This window comes from Mesoplodon bidens (assembly GCF_964165515.1).
Source record: "Mesoplodon bidens genome assembly, chromosome: X".
Taxonomy (NCBI): domain Eukaryota; kingdom Metazoa; phylum Chordata; class Mammalia; order Artiodactyla; family Ziphiidae; genus Mesoplodon; species Mesoplodon bidens.
Window position 1 is genome coordinate 91,667,071 of NC_138163.1, and position 15,741 is coordinate 91,682,811.

The window sequence follows — 15,741 nt, forward strand, 5'->3', positions numbered from 1 at the left end:
GTACACTGCAGAGTGTGAAATAGTTGGCTGTTGGGAAGCACCAACATAGCACAGGAAGATCAAGTCAGTGCTTTGTGATGACGTAGAGGGGCTGGATAGGGAGGATGGGAGGGAGGCTCAAGAGGGAGTGAATATCGGGACATGTGTATGCATATGGCTGATTGACTTTGTTGTGCAACAGAAACTAACACAGCATTGTGAAGCAATTATAGTCCAATAAAAATCTATTTAAAAAAGTAATATTGAAGTGAAACAGAAAAAAATAAATAAAATGAAATAAAAGCCATGGTAGTGGCTACGATCAACTAGGGAAAGAGTACAGAGAGAATCAAAGGGGAAAAAAGAGGCTAAATAAGAGAAGAAAGCTATTGTTGGAGGGGAATCAAGGTGGTGAAGTAAGAGTATATGGAGCTCACCTTCCCCCACAAACACATCAAAAACACATCTACATGTTGAATAATTCTTATGGAAAAGTAACTGGAAACTTGCAGAACTCTTATAGAACCAACGTTTCAAGAAAGATTCCTATGTCATGAGGTAAGATGGGGAAAAAAGGCATTGTAATGGGTCCTGTGCCCCTGGGAGGGATCTAAGAGGAAAAGGAATATAGCACAGGTGTACACTCACCCTGGGGAGTGAACAGTTCTAGACGCAGACTGAGTGTCCCTTTACTGGGGTATTATGAATGGGAGACAAGCCCCATGGCTGCTAGGAGAATCGCTGGGACAAAGAGAAATATTGGAGAAGACTAGACTCCACTCAAAATGAGTGTCTGGGTGCTGGCTTGCCCACAGACAAGGTGGAGATAGCTCTGCACTAGCGGCTGCCATCCCGCATGATCCCCAATCCAAGCTGTGCAAACACACTGGGCTCTCTCACTCCATTCCATGGTTAGGCATGGGATATAGGATAGCAGAGTCCTGAGAAAAGACTCCATCTAGAAACACAGACGTGGCTAGGGGGTCTAGGGTGTGGTCTGGGTGGGGTGGTGGCAGCCATTGTTGGTACTTATCCAAGTAGCACCACAGGCACAGACCAGACCTCTGGCGGCAGTAGTTGCTCCAACCCATGTGACCAACACACTGCATTCCTTACTCCCAGCTGAGTGAACACTCCAACTCCATCCACTACATGCCACATCTTGGAACTGGATCTGGGGCAGACAGGTCCTGGGAGAAGACTGCCACAGAGGCATCCTAGATCTCTGATAGCAGTGCAAACACCTCAGTTTCTGCAGCCACAATGCCCCAACCCTCTACCCCAGCCTAGTGAACAATCTGGCCCCACCCACTCCACACACAGTCTTGCACTAGATCTGGGAAAGACACAAGAGAGGAAGGGATACTAATTCAGGCTGCCTTTGAGCAGAGCCACAGAAGCCTACACAGGTGGCATATAGGTCTTCTGTGACCACACACATGGGTCTCACTTTCTTCATCAATAATTTCCTTGAGGTAGGGAACCCACTCAAAGGGAATGGAGCCTGATTGAGTCCAACACTCAAGGCTTCTACTCCAACAACTGGGGAGCAGGTCCTACCCCTGACAGTGTGGCAATGGCCATAAAGCAGAGAGGAAGTCCCACTACACAACCTGCATAGGCATTAGATTCTTCAACACCAACCACACCCCTTATCAAGGTGATAATGGCCAGCACACCATGAGGAAAGATGTGACTGGCATCCATATCAAAACCAGCCCTCACACCAAAGACATTGGACACACACAGTGTACACAAGTATGCTCCCACATAAAAATACCCCTTCAAGACCACAATAGATAACTGTTTCTCCAAAATTCATAGAGACAGAGAAAGTTAAGTAAAATGAAAAGGCAGAGGAATTGCTCCCAATTAAAAGAGCAAGAAAAATCCCCTGAAAGAACAAATAATGAAACAGAGCTCACCAGTCTACAAGACCCCAAGTTCAAAAAGTGGTAATAAAAATGCTAACTGAATTAAGAAAGATTATTGATATAAATACAGATTACTGTAATAAGGAACTAGGAACAATAAAGATGAACCAAAGGTACATACATTAATTTCCGAGGTAAACACCAATCTAGAAACAATGAATAAATGACTAAATTACACAAAAGAGTAAGTAAGTGATCTGGAAGACAGAATAATGGAAATCACCAAATAAAAACATCAGACAGAATGACAAATTTAAAAAAATGAGTGCAACAAATGAGATCTCTGGGATAACATCAGATATGCCTAATAGGGGTTCCGGAAGAAGAGACTGAAAATATATTTGAAGAAATTATGGCTGAAAAATTCCCAAACCTAAAGAAGGAAACAGATATTGAGGTACAAGAGAGACAGAAGGTCCCCAAAAAATTAACCCAAACAGACCCACACCAAGACATATCATAATTAAAATGGCAAATGTTAAAGATAAAGAGAGGATACTAAAGGCAGTAAGAGAGAAACAAAGAATCAGTTACAAGAGAACCCCCATAAGGCTACCAGATGATTTCTCTGTAGAAATTTTGTACAATAGAAGGGAGTGGCATGACACATTCAAATACCTGGACAGAAAACCTGCAATCAAGGATACTCTAACCAGCATGATTATAATTCAGAATAGAAGGAGAGATAAAGAATTTCTCAAACAAGCAAAAACTAAAAGAATTCAGCAACATTAAGCCTACCCTAAAAGAAATATTGAAAGGCCTTCTCTAAATAGAAAAGAGGCAAGGTTCTATAGGATAGTGAAATAACAGAAGGAAAAGCAAATATATTAAAGGCTTGAAGATCACTTAAATAAGCCAATACATAGAATAAAAACAACAAAAAATTGTAAAAGTAATTATAACTACAATTAACAGCAAAAGGATATGCATGAAGGTGTAAAGCAGGACATAAAAATCAAAAGTTGGGAGGCAAGAAAAATGTAGATCTTTCAGAATGAGTTTGAACTTGAATGACTATCAGTTTAAAGCAAGCAGATATAGTTATGGGTCAACATACTTGAACTCTATGATAACCACAAATCAAAAATACACAAAGATTCACAAAAACCAAAAAGAAAGGAACTCAAGAATAATACAGAAAAAAATCATCAAACTACAAAAGAGAAAAATAAAAAGAAGAAATGAACAAAGAACTACAAAAACAACTGGATAACAAGTGTTAAAATGGCAGTACATACATACCTATCAATAATTTTTTAAATGTCAGTGTAGGCTAAATGCTCTGACCATAGAATGGCAGACATAGAATGGCAGAATGGATAAAAAAAAAAAAGAACATACAATATGCTGCCTACAGGAGACTCACTTCAGAGCTAAACACACACACAGACAGAAAGTGAGGGAGTGGTATAAGATATTTCATGCCAACGAAAACAACAAGAAAGCAGGGTTAGAAATACTCATATCAGACAAAACAGACTTTAAAACAAAGTCCATAAAGATGACAAAGAAGTGCATTATATAATAATAAAGGGATCGGAGACAGCGAGCTGAGCTTGGGGTGCTACCGCCGCCGCTGCTGAGAGCGTGAGAGCAAGGGAGCATCCGAGAGACCCAGCGCCCTTGCACTGGCCGCTGCCGAGACCTCCGCCTTAACCTGGGCCAGTGGGAGCCGCGGCCACCCCTCTCGTCCCCCCCTCGCCTTCCCGGCTGGCAGTGGCGGCTGCACACGCCGGAGCCCGAGCCCAAGCCGGAGCCGGCGGCTGGGGGGCAAGGAGGCGGCTACCTCAGGTCGGGACTAGTCGGCTGCTCCATGGTGAGGACGCTGAGGAGGGGCCGGAGCTTCAGTCCGTTCTGGGGCGCGGGGCGAGGGACCCCCAAGGTGGAGGGAGGGGGTCCTAGCCGCAGCGACACATGCTGGAGCCAGGAGCGGGGGCGGCACTGAGCGGAGCCGGCCGGGTCCCCCACCTCGCCGCCGCCTCGGCCACCCGCCCGGGGCTGTAGCATCTTGCCCCGGAGTGTATGAGCCGGGACCCCAAGCCCGGCAACCACCCCCCGACCGGGGGGGCGGGGGATGTGAAGCAGAGGCCGGGGCAGCGGGGACAGCAGGACCGGCGCCGCCGTCCTTTCCTTCCCTGCCCCCTCCCCTCCGCCCCCTCGGGGCTCTTCTTTCTCAGCCAGTCGCCGGCCCCCCGGCTCCTCGGCAGGACTCCGGGAGGAGTTCTTAGAACCCCCTCCCCCGCCCCAGCCCCGAGGGCGGTGGGGCCGAGGCGGGGGGACCCGGGGGGCCGGCCGCAGCCTCCGCCCGGAAGAAACTTTTCAAAAACAAAATCCGGAGCCTCCCAAACGTGACTGTCTGGGGAGAAGTGGCCCGGGATGGGCAGAAGACCCAGCCTGAAGAGACCCAGGAAGAGGAAAAGAGGAGGTAAGCGGGGCCGCCACCTCGTCTGCTCTGGAGATGCGGAAGAGACCCGGGTGGCCGCCGGCTTAGCAATCCCAGCCCCGCTTCTTCTTCAGTAACGCGCCGGAGCCTGCCGCAGCTGCCGCCTGAGTCCCAAGGAGGAAGGGAAGCACCCCACTTTCTCAGCACCTGGCTCGTCTCTAAAGTGGAGTCTCAACGAGATTTTTAAAAGGCTATCAAATATTTGAATGTGAAAACCTTTGCATCTTCTGATAGTCTAGCCAAGGTCCAAAAAGTAGCAAGCTGGCTTTTGGAAATGAATCAGGAACTGCTCTCTGTGGGCAGCAAAAGACGACGAACTGGAGGCTCTCTGAGAGGTAACCCTTCCTCAAGCCAGGCAGATGAGGAGCAGATGAATCGCGTGGTGGAGGAGGAACAGCAGCAGCAGCTAAGACAAGAGGAGGAGCACACTGCAAGGAATGGTGAAGTCGTTGGAGCAGAACCTAGACCTGGAGACCAAAGTGATTCCCAGCAAGGACAATTGGAAGAAAACAATAACCGGTTTATTTCAGTAGATGAGGACTCCTCGGGAAACCAAGAGGAACAAGAGGAAGACGAAGCACATGCTGGTGAACAAGATGAGGAGGATGAAGAGGAAGAGGAAATGGACCAGGAGAGTGATGATTTTGATCAGTCTGATGACAGCAGCAGGGAAGATGAACATACACATAGTAACAGTGTCACAAACTCTAGTAGTATCGTGGACCTGCCTATTCACCAACTCTCCTCCCCGTTCTATACAAAGACAACAAAAGTGAGTACATTTAGTCTGCTCTTCACCTGAGAAATTTTACATATCCATATTAATTGTAATGAAACTTTGCTCACAGTCTCTGTAGTATTGCAAAATTAATCTTCAGATGTGTAGTAATAAAATGAACTAATTTTTGTTTTACAGAAGGTATTAGAAAGTATTAGAAATAGAAATACTGATAATGGGACAATGTTATTACACATGGAGAGAGGGTATTTGATCCTATTACTATGAAAAATCATTAATATCAAATTTCATTATCAGTTTTGTCCCTGGGACAGGGGTTAGTAGGTTGCATGTAGTGGAGAGGGTTGGAGTGACACATGGTTTGTGTAGATCAAGTAGTGAAGGCTCTTTTCTTATTTACCAAGTGCAGCTGGGCTGGTGGACTGTGTATTCACAGTTGTTACTCCAAGGCACTAGTTACTGGAAGTTACCTCATAATTAGTTTTCTTATTATGATGAATAAGATATATCCTTTGTAAATAGTTTTCTCTTTGTTATGTAAACAAGGTAAAGTTACAGTCTGAATATTAGTATTTGGCTGTTGGGGAAATCTGAGTAGGTACTTTTAAAAGTTAAAATACTAGACACCGACATATTTAAGATTATGAAACATTTTTTCCTACATTATAAAACAACAAGACTGTATGGTGCTGTCTTCACTGCTTGTTTTCTTCTAGTTATTTTATTAAAGTTAAATCATTTAGGAACCCCCCCAAAAATAATACTAAAGGGATCAATAAAAGAAGGGGATATTACATACATCAACATATACACACCCAATATAGGAGCACCTAAATATAAAAAACTAATATGAACAGACATAAAAGGAGAAACTGACAATAATACAATAACAGTAGGAGACTTTATCACCTCACTGACATCAATGGACAGATCATCCTGACAGAAAATCAATAAGGCAACAGAGGTCCTAAATGACAAAATAGGCCAGTTGGACTTAATTGATATCTACAGGACACAACATCCAAAAAACCAAGAATACACATTCTTTGTAACTGTGCATGGAACATTTTTTAGGGTAGACTACATGCTTGGTCACAAAACAAGCCTCAACAAATTTAAGAGGAAATAAATTATTTCAAGCACCTTTTCTGAAGAAGATGGTATGAAACTAGAAATCAACCACAGAAAGAAAAAGAAGAAAAGAACAAACACATGAAGACTAAACAAGCTGCTACTAAAAAACCAGAGTCAGTAGTAAAATCAGGGCACGAGGGAGAAGAGGGTGGAAGAGTAAGACATGGAGATAACCTTCCTCACCACAGATACAGCAGAAATACTTCCACACATGGATATGAGGAGGGGGAAGTGTAAGCTGTGACAAAGTGAGAGAGTGGCATGGATATATACACTACCAAACGTAAAATAGATAGCTAGGGGGAAGCAGCTGAATGGCACAGGGAGATCAGCTCGGTGCTTTGTGACCACCTGGATGGGTGGGATAGGGAGGGTGGGAGGGAGGGAGATGCAAGAGGGAGGAGATATGGGAACATATGTGTATGTATAACTGATTCACTTTGTTATAAAGCAGAAACTAACACACCATTGTAAAGCAATTATACTCCAATAAAGATGTAAAAAAATAGTAAAACCAAAGAAGAAATTAGACAATACCTCAAGATAAACAAAATGAAAACAAACATTACAAAATCTATGGCATGCAGCAAAAGCAATTCTAAGCAAAAGTTCATAGTGATACAGGCATTCCTAAAGAAATTAGAAACATTTCAAATAAATAACCTAACCTACCTCCAAAAATCTTTACAGTAAAAAGAGCAATCAAAATCCAAAGTCAATAAAAGGAAGAAAATAATAAAGATCAGAGAGCAAATAAATGTAATATATATGTTCAAAAATTAGAAAAAAATCAATAAAGTGAAAAGCTGTTCTTTTTTTTGAAAAGCTAAGCAAAATCAATAAACCTCTAACCAGCCTCACCAGGAGGAAAATAAATTGGACCGAAATAAACAAAATAAAAATTAAAGGTAAGAAATAACAACTGATACCACAGAAATAAAAAATATATATATAAGAGAACACTATTTGTCAACAAATTTGACAGTTAGAGAAATTGACAAGTTTCTAGAAACATACAGCCTGCCAAAGCTGAATCAAGCAGAAACACATAATTTAAAAAGACAAATCACTACAGGTGAAATATAACCTGTAATTTAAAAAATACCCTGCAAACAAATGTCCACGAACAAACTACTTCCATGGGAAATTCTGTCAAATATACAGAGAAGAATGTATACCTATCCTTCTCAAAATATTCCAAAAAATTGTAAAGGAGGGAACAGTCCTAAATTTATTCTATGATGCCACTATTACCCCAATAGCAAAACCAGACAAGACACTACAAAAAAAATTACAGGCCGATATAATTGATGAATATAAATATAAAACTACTCAAGAAAATATTAGCAAAATGAATCCAACAATACTTAAAAAGGATCATACAACACGATCAAGTTGGATTCATTTCAGTGTCACATGATGGTTGAACATATGCAAACAAATGAATGTGATATTCTGCGTCAATCAAAGGAAAGGCAGAAACCATGTGATCATCTCAATAGATGCAGAAAATGCATTTGATAAAATTCAACATTGATTTATGATAAAAACTCTCACCAAAGTGGATAAAGAGGGAACATACCTCAACCTAATAAAAGCCATTTTTGACAAACCCATAGCCAAAATCATACTCAATAGTGAAAACCTGAAAGCCTTCCCACTAAATTCAGGAACAAGACAAGGATACTCACTTTCACCACTTCTATTCAACACTGGATTGGAATTCCTAGCCACAGCAATCAGACAAGAAAAAGAAATGAAAGCTATACAAAATGGAAGGGAAGAGGTAAAACTTCATTATTTCCAGACGACATGATACTCTATGTAGAGAACACTAATGTCTCCAAACAAAAACTTATAGAACTAATAAATGAATTAGGCAAGGTAGCAGGATACAAGATTAATATACATAAATCTGTTGTATTTGTTTACACTAATAATGATATATCAGAAACAGAAAATTTCTTTAAATCCTCTTTAAAATTGGCTCAAAAAATAAAATGCCTAAGAAAAAACTTAATCAAGGAGGTGAAAGATCGATGTAATGAAAACTATAAAACATAGAGGAAATTGAAGATGATTCAAAGAAATGGAATGAGAGCCAATGCTCTTAAATTGGAAGAATTAATATTGTAAAAATGGCCATACTACCCAATGCATTCTACAGATTTAATACAATCACTGTCGATGAACCCATGACATTTTTCAGAGAACTAGGACAAATCGTCCTAAAATTTATAAGGAATCACAAAAGGCATAGAATCGCTAAGTCATCTCTGATTAAAAAGAATAAAGCTGGGGACATAATCCTCCCAGACTAGAGACTATATTACAAACTGCCAATAATCAAAACAGGTCACCAAAGCCAGTCCTGGCCTTAAGGAGGAAGCTCATGCTCTGTACCCGCAGCTGATACTGGTGCTCCCGGCAGGGCAAGAGTGGAGCAGAGCTGCCAGGCACCAGAGCTGAGGCAAGCACTGGCACACCGCTGGTTGGAGCTGCTGTTGGGTGAGTGGCTGCTATACATAACGAAGCATGTTGTGGTCGGATCTGCCCAGTCATGGAACAGAAACATTTGTTGAATGGAAAATCCATAAAAGAAAGCTCCTGTGAAAGCCTGAGACAGACGATAATTTCAGCACTATTCAGCCGTGTGGCTAACAGAGTTGGGATGCTCCAGCCGGGTGTCAGGCCTGTGCCTCTGAGGTGGGAGAGCCAAGTTCACGACATTGATCCACCAGAGACCTCCCGGCTCCACATAATATCAAATAGCAAAAGCTCTCCCAGAGATCTCCATCTCAAAGCTAAGGCCCAGCTCCACTCAACAACCAGCAAGCTCCAGTGCTGGACACCTCACGACAAACAGCTAGCAAGACAGGAACACAACCACACCCATTAACAGAGAGGCTGCCTAAAATCATAATAAGGTCACAGACATCCCAAAACATACCACTCGACGTTATCCTGCCACCAGAAAGAAAAGATCCAGCCTCATCCACCAGAACACAAGCACTAATCCACTCCACCAGGAAGCCTACAAAACCCACTGAAGCAACCTTAGCCACTGGGAGCAGACACCAAAAAAACCAGGAAATACGAACCAGCAGCCTGTGAAAAAGAGATGCCAAACACAGTAAGTTAAGCAAAATGAGAAGACAGAGAAACAACAGCAGATGAAGGAGCAAGGTAAAAACCCACCAGACCAAGCAAATGAAGAGGAAATAAGCAGTCTACCTAAAAAAGAATTCACAGCAATGATTGCAAAGATGATCCAAAATCTTGGAAATAGAATGGAGAAGTTACAAGAAACGTTTATCAAGGACCTAGAAGAAAAGAGCAAACAAACAAGGATGAACAACACAATAAATGAAATTAAAAATTCTCCACAAGGAATCAAGAGCAGAATAACTGAGGCAGAAGAACAGACAAGCGACCTGGAAGATAAAATACTGGAAATAACTACTGCAGAGCAGAATAAAGAAAAAAGAATGAAAATAATTGAAGACAGTCTTAGAGACCTCTGGGACAACATTACATGCACCAACATTTGAATTATAGGGGTCCCAGAAGAAGAAGAGAAAAAGAAAGAGAATGAGAAAATAGTTGAAGAGATTATAGCTGAAAATTTCCCTAATATGGGAAAAGAAATAGTCAGTCAAGTGCAGGAAGCACAGAGAGTCCCATACAGGATAAATCCAAGGAAAAACATGCAAGACACATATTAATCAAACTATCAAAATTAAATACAAAGAAAATATATTAAAAGCAGCAAGGGAAAAACAACAAATAACACACAAGAGAATCCCCATAAGGTTAACAGCTGATGTTTCAGCAGAAATTCTGCAAGTCAGAAGTGGCAAGATATATTTGAAGCAATGAAAGGGAAAAACCTACAACCAAGATTACTTTAACCAACAAGGATCTCATTCAGATTCAATAGAGAAATCTAAACCGTTACAGACTAGCAAAAGCTAAGAGAATTCAGCACCACCAAACCAGCTTCACAACAATTGCATAGGGCACTTCTGTAGGCAGGAAACACAAGAGAAGGAAAAGACCTACAATAACAAACCCAAAACAATTAAGAAAATTTTAATAGGAACATACATATTGATAATTACCTTAAATATAAATGGATTAAATGCTCCCACCAAAAGACACACACTGGCTGAATGGATACAAAAAGAAGATCCTTATATATGCGGTCTACAAAAGACCCACGTCAGACCTAGGGACACAAACACAGTGAAAGTGAGGAGATGGAAAAAGATATTCCACGCAAATGGAAATAAAAAGAAAGTGGGAGTAGCAATTCTCATATCAGACAAAATAGCCTATAAAATAAAGTTTATTACAAGGGGCCAAGAAGGAAGCTACATAATGATCAAAGGATCAATCCACGAAAAAGATAAAACAATTGTAAATATTTATGCACCCAACGTAGGAACACCTCAATACATGAGCCAAATTCTCACAGCCATAAAAGGAGAAATCAACAGTAACACAATCATAGTAGGGGACTTTAACATCCCACATTCTCCAATGGACAGATCATCCAAAATGAAAATAAAGAAGGAAACACAAGCTTTAAATGATATATTAAATAAAATGGACTTAACTGATATTTATAGGACGTTCCACCCAAAAACAACAAAATACACTTTCTTCTCAAGTGCTCATGCAACATTATCCAGGATAGATCATATCCTGGGTCACAAATCAAGCCTTGGTAATTTTAAGAATATTTAAATAATATCAAGTGTCTTTTCTGGCTACAGTGCTATGAAACTGGATATCAATTACAGGGAAAAAAATCTTTAGAAAATAAAAAAAAACCACACTGCTTAATAACTAGAACTCAGTGAAGAAATCAAAGAGGAAATCAAAAAATACCTAGAAAAAAATGACAATGAAGGCACAATGACCCAAAACCTATGGGATGCAGCAAAAACAGTTCTAAAAGGGAAGTTTATAGCAATACAATCCTACCTCAAGAAAAAAGAAACATCTCAAATAAATAACCTAACCTTACACCTAAAGAAATTAGAGAAAGAAGAACAACAAAAAATATCCCAAAGGTAGCAGAAGGAATGAAATCATAAAGATCAGAACAGAAGTAAGTGAAAAAAAACGAAGTAAACAATGGCAAAGGTCAATAAACATAAAAGCTGGTTCTTTGAGAAGATAAATAAAATTGATAAACCACTAGCCAGGCTCATCAAGAAAACAAGGGAGAAGACTCGAATCAATAGAATTAAAAATGAAAAAGGAGGGAGGAAGATGGCGGAAGAGTAAGGCACGGAGATCACCTTCCTCCCCACAGATACATCAGAAATTCATCTACACGTGGAACAACTCCTACAGAACACCTACTGAACGCTGACAGAAGACCTCAGACCTCCCAAAAGGCAAGAAACTCCCCACATACCTGGGTAGGGCAAAAGAAACAAGAATAAACAGAGACAATAGGATAGGGACGGGACCTGCACCAGTGGGAGGGAGCCGTGAAGGAGGAAAGGTTTCCACACACTACAAGCCCCTTCGCGGGTGGAGACTGCAGGTGGCGGAGGGGGAAAGCTTCGGAGTAGCGGAGGAGAGCACAGCAACAGGGGTGTGGAGGGCAAAGCGGAGAGATTCTGGCACAGAGGATCGGTGCCCTCAGGCACACACCAGCCCGAGAGGCTTGTCTGCTCGGCCGCCGGGGCGGGCGGGGCTGGGAGCTGAGGCTCGGGTATCGGCTTTCAGTCGGAGCGCAGGGAGAGGACTGGGGCTGGTGGCAGGAAGAGAGCCTGAAGGGGTTAGTGCACCACGGCTAGCCCGGAGGGAGTCTGGGGAGAGGGTCTGGAGCTGCCGAAGAGGCAAGAGACTTTTTCCCCTTTTGCTTCCTGGTGTGCGAGGAGAGGGCATTAAGAGGGCTGCTTGGGGAAGTGCAGGAGACAGGCGCGGACATCGGAGACGGGCGTGGGACGCTGGGGCTGCTGCTGCCGCCGCCGCCGCGGGGCCTGTGTGCGAGCGCGGGTCACTGTCCGCCCCGCTTTCCGGGGGGCCTGTGCACCCCGCCACTGCCGGGGTTCTGGGACCCGGGGACGGCTTTCCCGGGAAAGCGCACGGAGCGCCTCGGGCTGCTGCAACGTCACGCCGGCCTCTGCCGCCGCAGGCTCGCCCCACACTGCGCGCCCCTCCCTCCCCTCTGCCTGAGTGAGCCAGAGCCCCCGAATCAGCGGCTCCTTTAAACCTGTCCTGTCTGAGCGAAGAACTGACGCCCTCCAGCGACCTTCGCGCAGAGGCGGGGCCAGGTCCAAGGCTGAGACCCGGGAGCTGTGAGAGCAGAGAAAGGGAAATCTCTCTGTGCAGCCTCGGAGGCAGCGGATTAAAGCTCCACGGTCAATTTGATGTGCCCTGCGTCTGTGGAGTGCATGGATGGACAGCGAATCATCCCAAATTGAGGAAGTGGACTTTGAGGACAAGATTTAAGACTTTCCCCCCTTTTCCTCTTTTTACAACGAATTATCCCAAATTAAGGAGGTGGACTTAGAGAGCAAGATTTCAGACTTCTCGCCCTTTTCCTCTTTTTACAACGAATTATCCCAAATTGAGGAGGTGGACTTGGAGAGCAAGATTTTTGATTTTTCCCCCTGCTCTCTTTTTGTGAATGTGTATGTGTAATCTTCTGTGTAAGATTCTCTCTGTATAGCTTTGCTTCCACCATATGTCCCAGGGTTCTATCTGTCCGTTTTTTTTCAATAAATACTTTGTAATTTTAATAACGCTACTATATTTCATACTTTATTCTATTTTACTTTACCTGCTCTTTCTTTTTTTCCTACCTTCCCTTCTTCCCTCCCTCCCTCCGCTCCTCCTTTCCTTCTTTCTTTTTCTTTCCTCCCTCCCTCCCTCCCACCCTTCATCTTTCCACTTTCTTTTTCTTTCCTTCCTCCCTCACGCCCTCCTGTCTTTCTTTCTTTCTTTCCTTGCTCCCTCCCTCCCTTCTTCCATTCACTCTTCCTTTTGCTTTCATTCCTCCCTCCCTCCCTCCCTCCTTTCTTTCTTTCTTTCTTTCCATGCTTCCACCCTCCCTCCCTGCTTTCTTTCTTCCTTCCTTCCTTCCTTCCTTTCTTCTCTTCTTCCTTTCTTTACCTCTCTCTTTCTTTCTTCTCCTAATTCTTTCTTTCTACTTTTTCTCCCTGTTATTCTGAGCCGGGTGGATGAAAGGCTCTTGGTGCTGCAGCCAGGAGTCAGTGCTGTGCCTCTGAAGTGGGAGAGCCAACTTCAGGACACGGGTCCACAAGAGACCTCCTAGCTCTACATAATATCAAGCAGCGAAAATATCCCAGAGATCTCCATGTCAACAACAGCACCCAGCTTCAGTCAACGACCAGCAAGCTACAGTGCTGGTCACCCTATGCCAAGCAACTAGCAAAAGAGGAACACAACCACACCCATTAGCAGAGAGGCTACCTAAAAACATAATAAGGCCACAGGCACCCGAAAACACACTACCAGACGTGGACCTGTCCATCTGAAAGACAAGATCGAGCATCAACCACCAGAACACAGGCATTAGTCCCCTCCACCAGGAAGCCTACACAATATACTGAAACAACCTTAGCCACGGGGGACAGACACCAAAAACAACTGGAACTACGAATCTGCAGCCTGCAAAAAGGAGACCACAAACACAGTAAGATAAGCAAAATGAGAAGACAGAAAAAGACACAGCAGGTGAAGGAGCAAGATAAAAACCTACCAGACCTAACAAATGAAGAGGTAATAGGCAGTCTACCTGGAAAAGAATTCAGAATAATGATAGTAAAGATGATCCAAGATTCTATTTCCAAGATCCAAAATCTTGGAAATAGAATAGACCAAATGCAAGAAACAGTTAACAAGGACCTAGAAGAACTAATGATGAATCAAGCATCGATTAAAAACACAGTAAATGAAATGAAAAATACTCTAGATGGGATCAATAGCAGAATAACTGAGGCAGAAGACAGGATAAGTGAGGTGGAAGATAAAATAGTGGAAATAACTGATGCAGAGCAAAATAAAGAAAAAAGAATGAAAAGAACAGAGGACAGTCTCAGAGACCTCTGGGACAACATTAAAGGCACCAACATTCGAATTATAGGGGTTCCAGAAGAAGAAGAGAAAAAGAAAGGGACTGAGAAAATATTTGAAGAGATTATAGTTGAAAACTTCCCTAATATGGGAAAGGAAATAGTTAATCAAGTCCAGGAGGCACAGAGAGTCCCATACAGAATAAATCCAAGGAGAAATACGCCGACACATATTAATCAAACTGTCAAAAATTAAAAACAAAGAAATCATATTAAAAGCAGCAAGGGAAAAAAAACAACAAATAACACACAAGGGAATCCCCATCAGGATAACAGCTGATCTCTCAGCAGAAACTCTACAAGCCAGAAGGGAGTGGCAGAACATACTTAAAGTGATGAAGGACAGAAACCTGCAACCGAGATTACTCTACCTAGCAAGGATCTCATTCAGATTTGATGGAGAAATTAAAACGTTTACAGACAAGCAAAAGCTGAGAGAGTTCAGCACCACCAAACCAGCTTTACAACAAATGCTAAAGGAACTTCTCTAGGCAAGAAACACAACAGAAGGAATATACCAACAATAACGAACCCAAAGCAATTAAGGAAATGGGAATAGGAACATACATATCAATAATTACCTTAAATGTAAATGGACTAAATGCTCCCACCAAAAGACACAGAGTGGCTGAATGGATACAAAAACAAGACCCATATATATGCTGTCTACAAGAGACCCACTTCAGACCTAGAGACACATACAGATTGAAAGTAAGGGGATGGAAAAAGATATTCCATGCACATGTAAACCAAAAGAAAGCTGGAGTAGCAATTCTTATATCAAACAAAATAGACTTTAAAATAAAGACTATTAGAAGAGACAAAGAAGGAAACTACATAATGATAAAGGGATCGATCCAAGAAGAAGATATAACAATTGTAAATATTTATGCACCCAACATAGGAAAACCTCAATACATAAGGCAAATACTAACAGGATAAAAGTGGAAATCGACAGTACCACACTCATAGTAGGGGACTTTAACACCCCACTTTCACCAATGGACAGATCATCCAAAATGAAAATAAATAAGGAAACACAAGCTTTAAATGATACATTAAACAAGATGGACTTAGTTGATATTTATAGGACATTCCATCCAAAAACAACAGAATACACATTTTTCTCAAGTGCTCATGGAACATTCTCCAGGATAGATCATATCTTGGGTCACAAATCAAGCCTTGGTAAATTTAAGAAAATTGAAATTGTATCAAGTATCTTTTCGGACCACGATGCTATGAGACTAGACATCAATTACAGGAAAAGATGTGTAAAAAATACAAACACATGGAGGCTAAACAATACACTACTCAATAACGAAGTGATCACTGAAGAAATCAAAGAGGAAATAAAAAAATACCTAGAAACAAATGACAATGGAGACA

At 42.2% G+C, this 15,741-nt stretch overlaps 1 protein-coding gene across 1 annotated transcript; it reads left to right on the forward strand.

The window, feature by feature from the left end:
• Positions 1-4,457: 4,457 nt before the first annotated feature.
• Positions 4,458-5,161, forward strand: LOC308609415 (F-box/WD repeat-containing protein 7-like; the record flags this gene model as incomplete). The annotated part of the gene is made up of 1 exon (XM_081223090.1): positions 4,458-5,161. Exon 1 carries the CDS (start codon positions 4,634-4,636, stop codon positions 5,159-5,161), a length of 528 nt encoding a protein of 175 aa, XP_081079216.1. The 5' UTR covers positions 4,458-4,633.
• Positions 5,162-15,741: the final 10,580 nt, after the last annotated feature.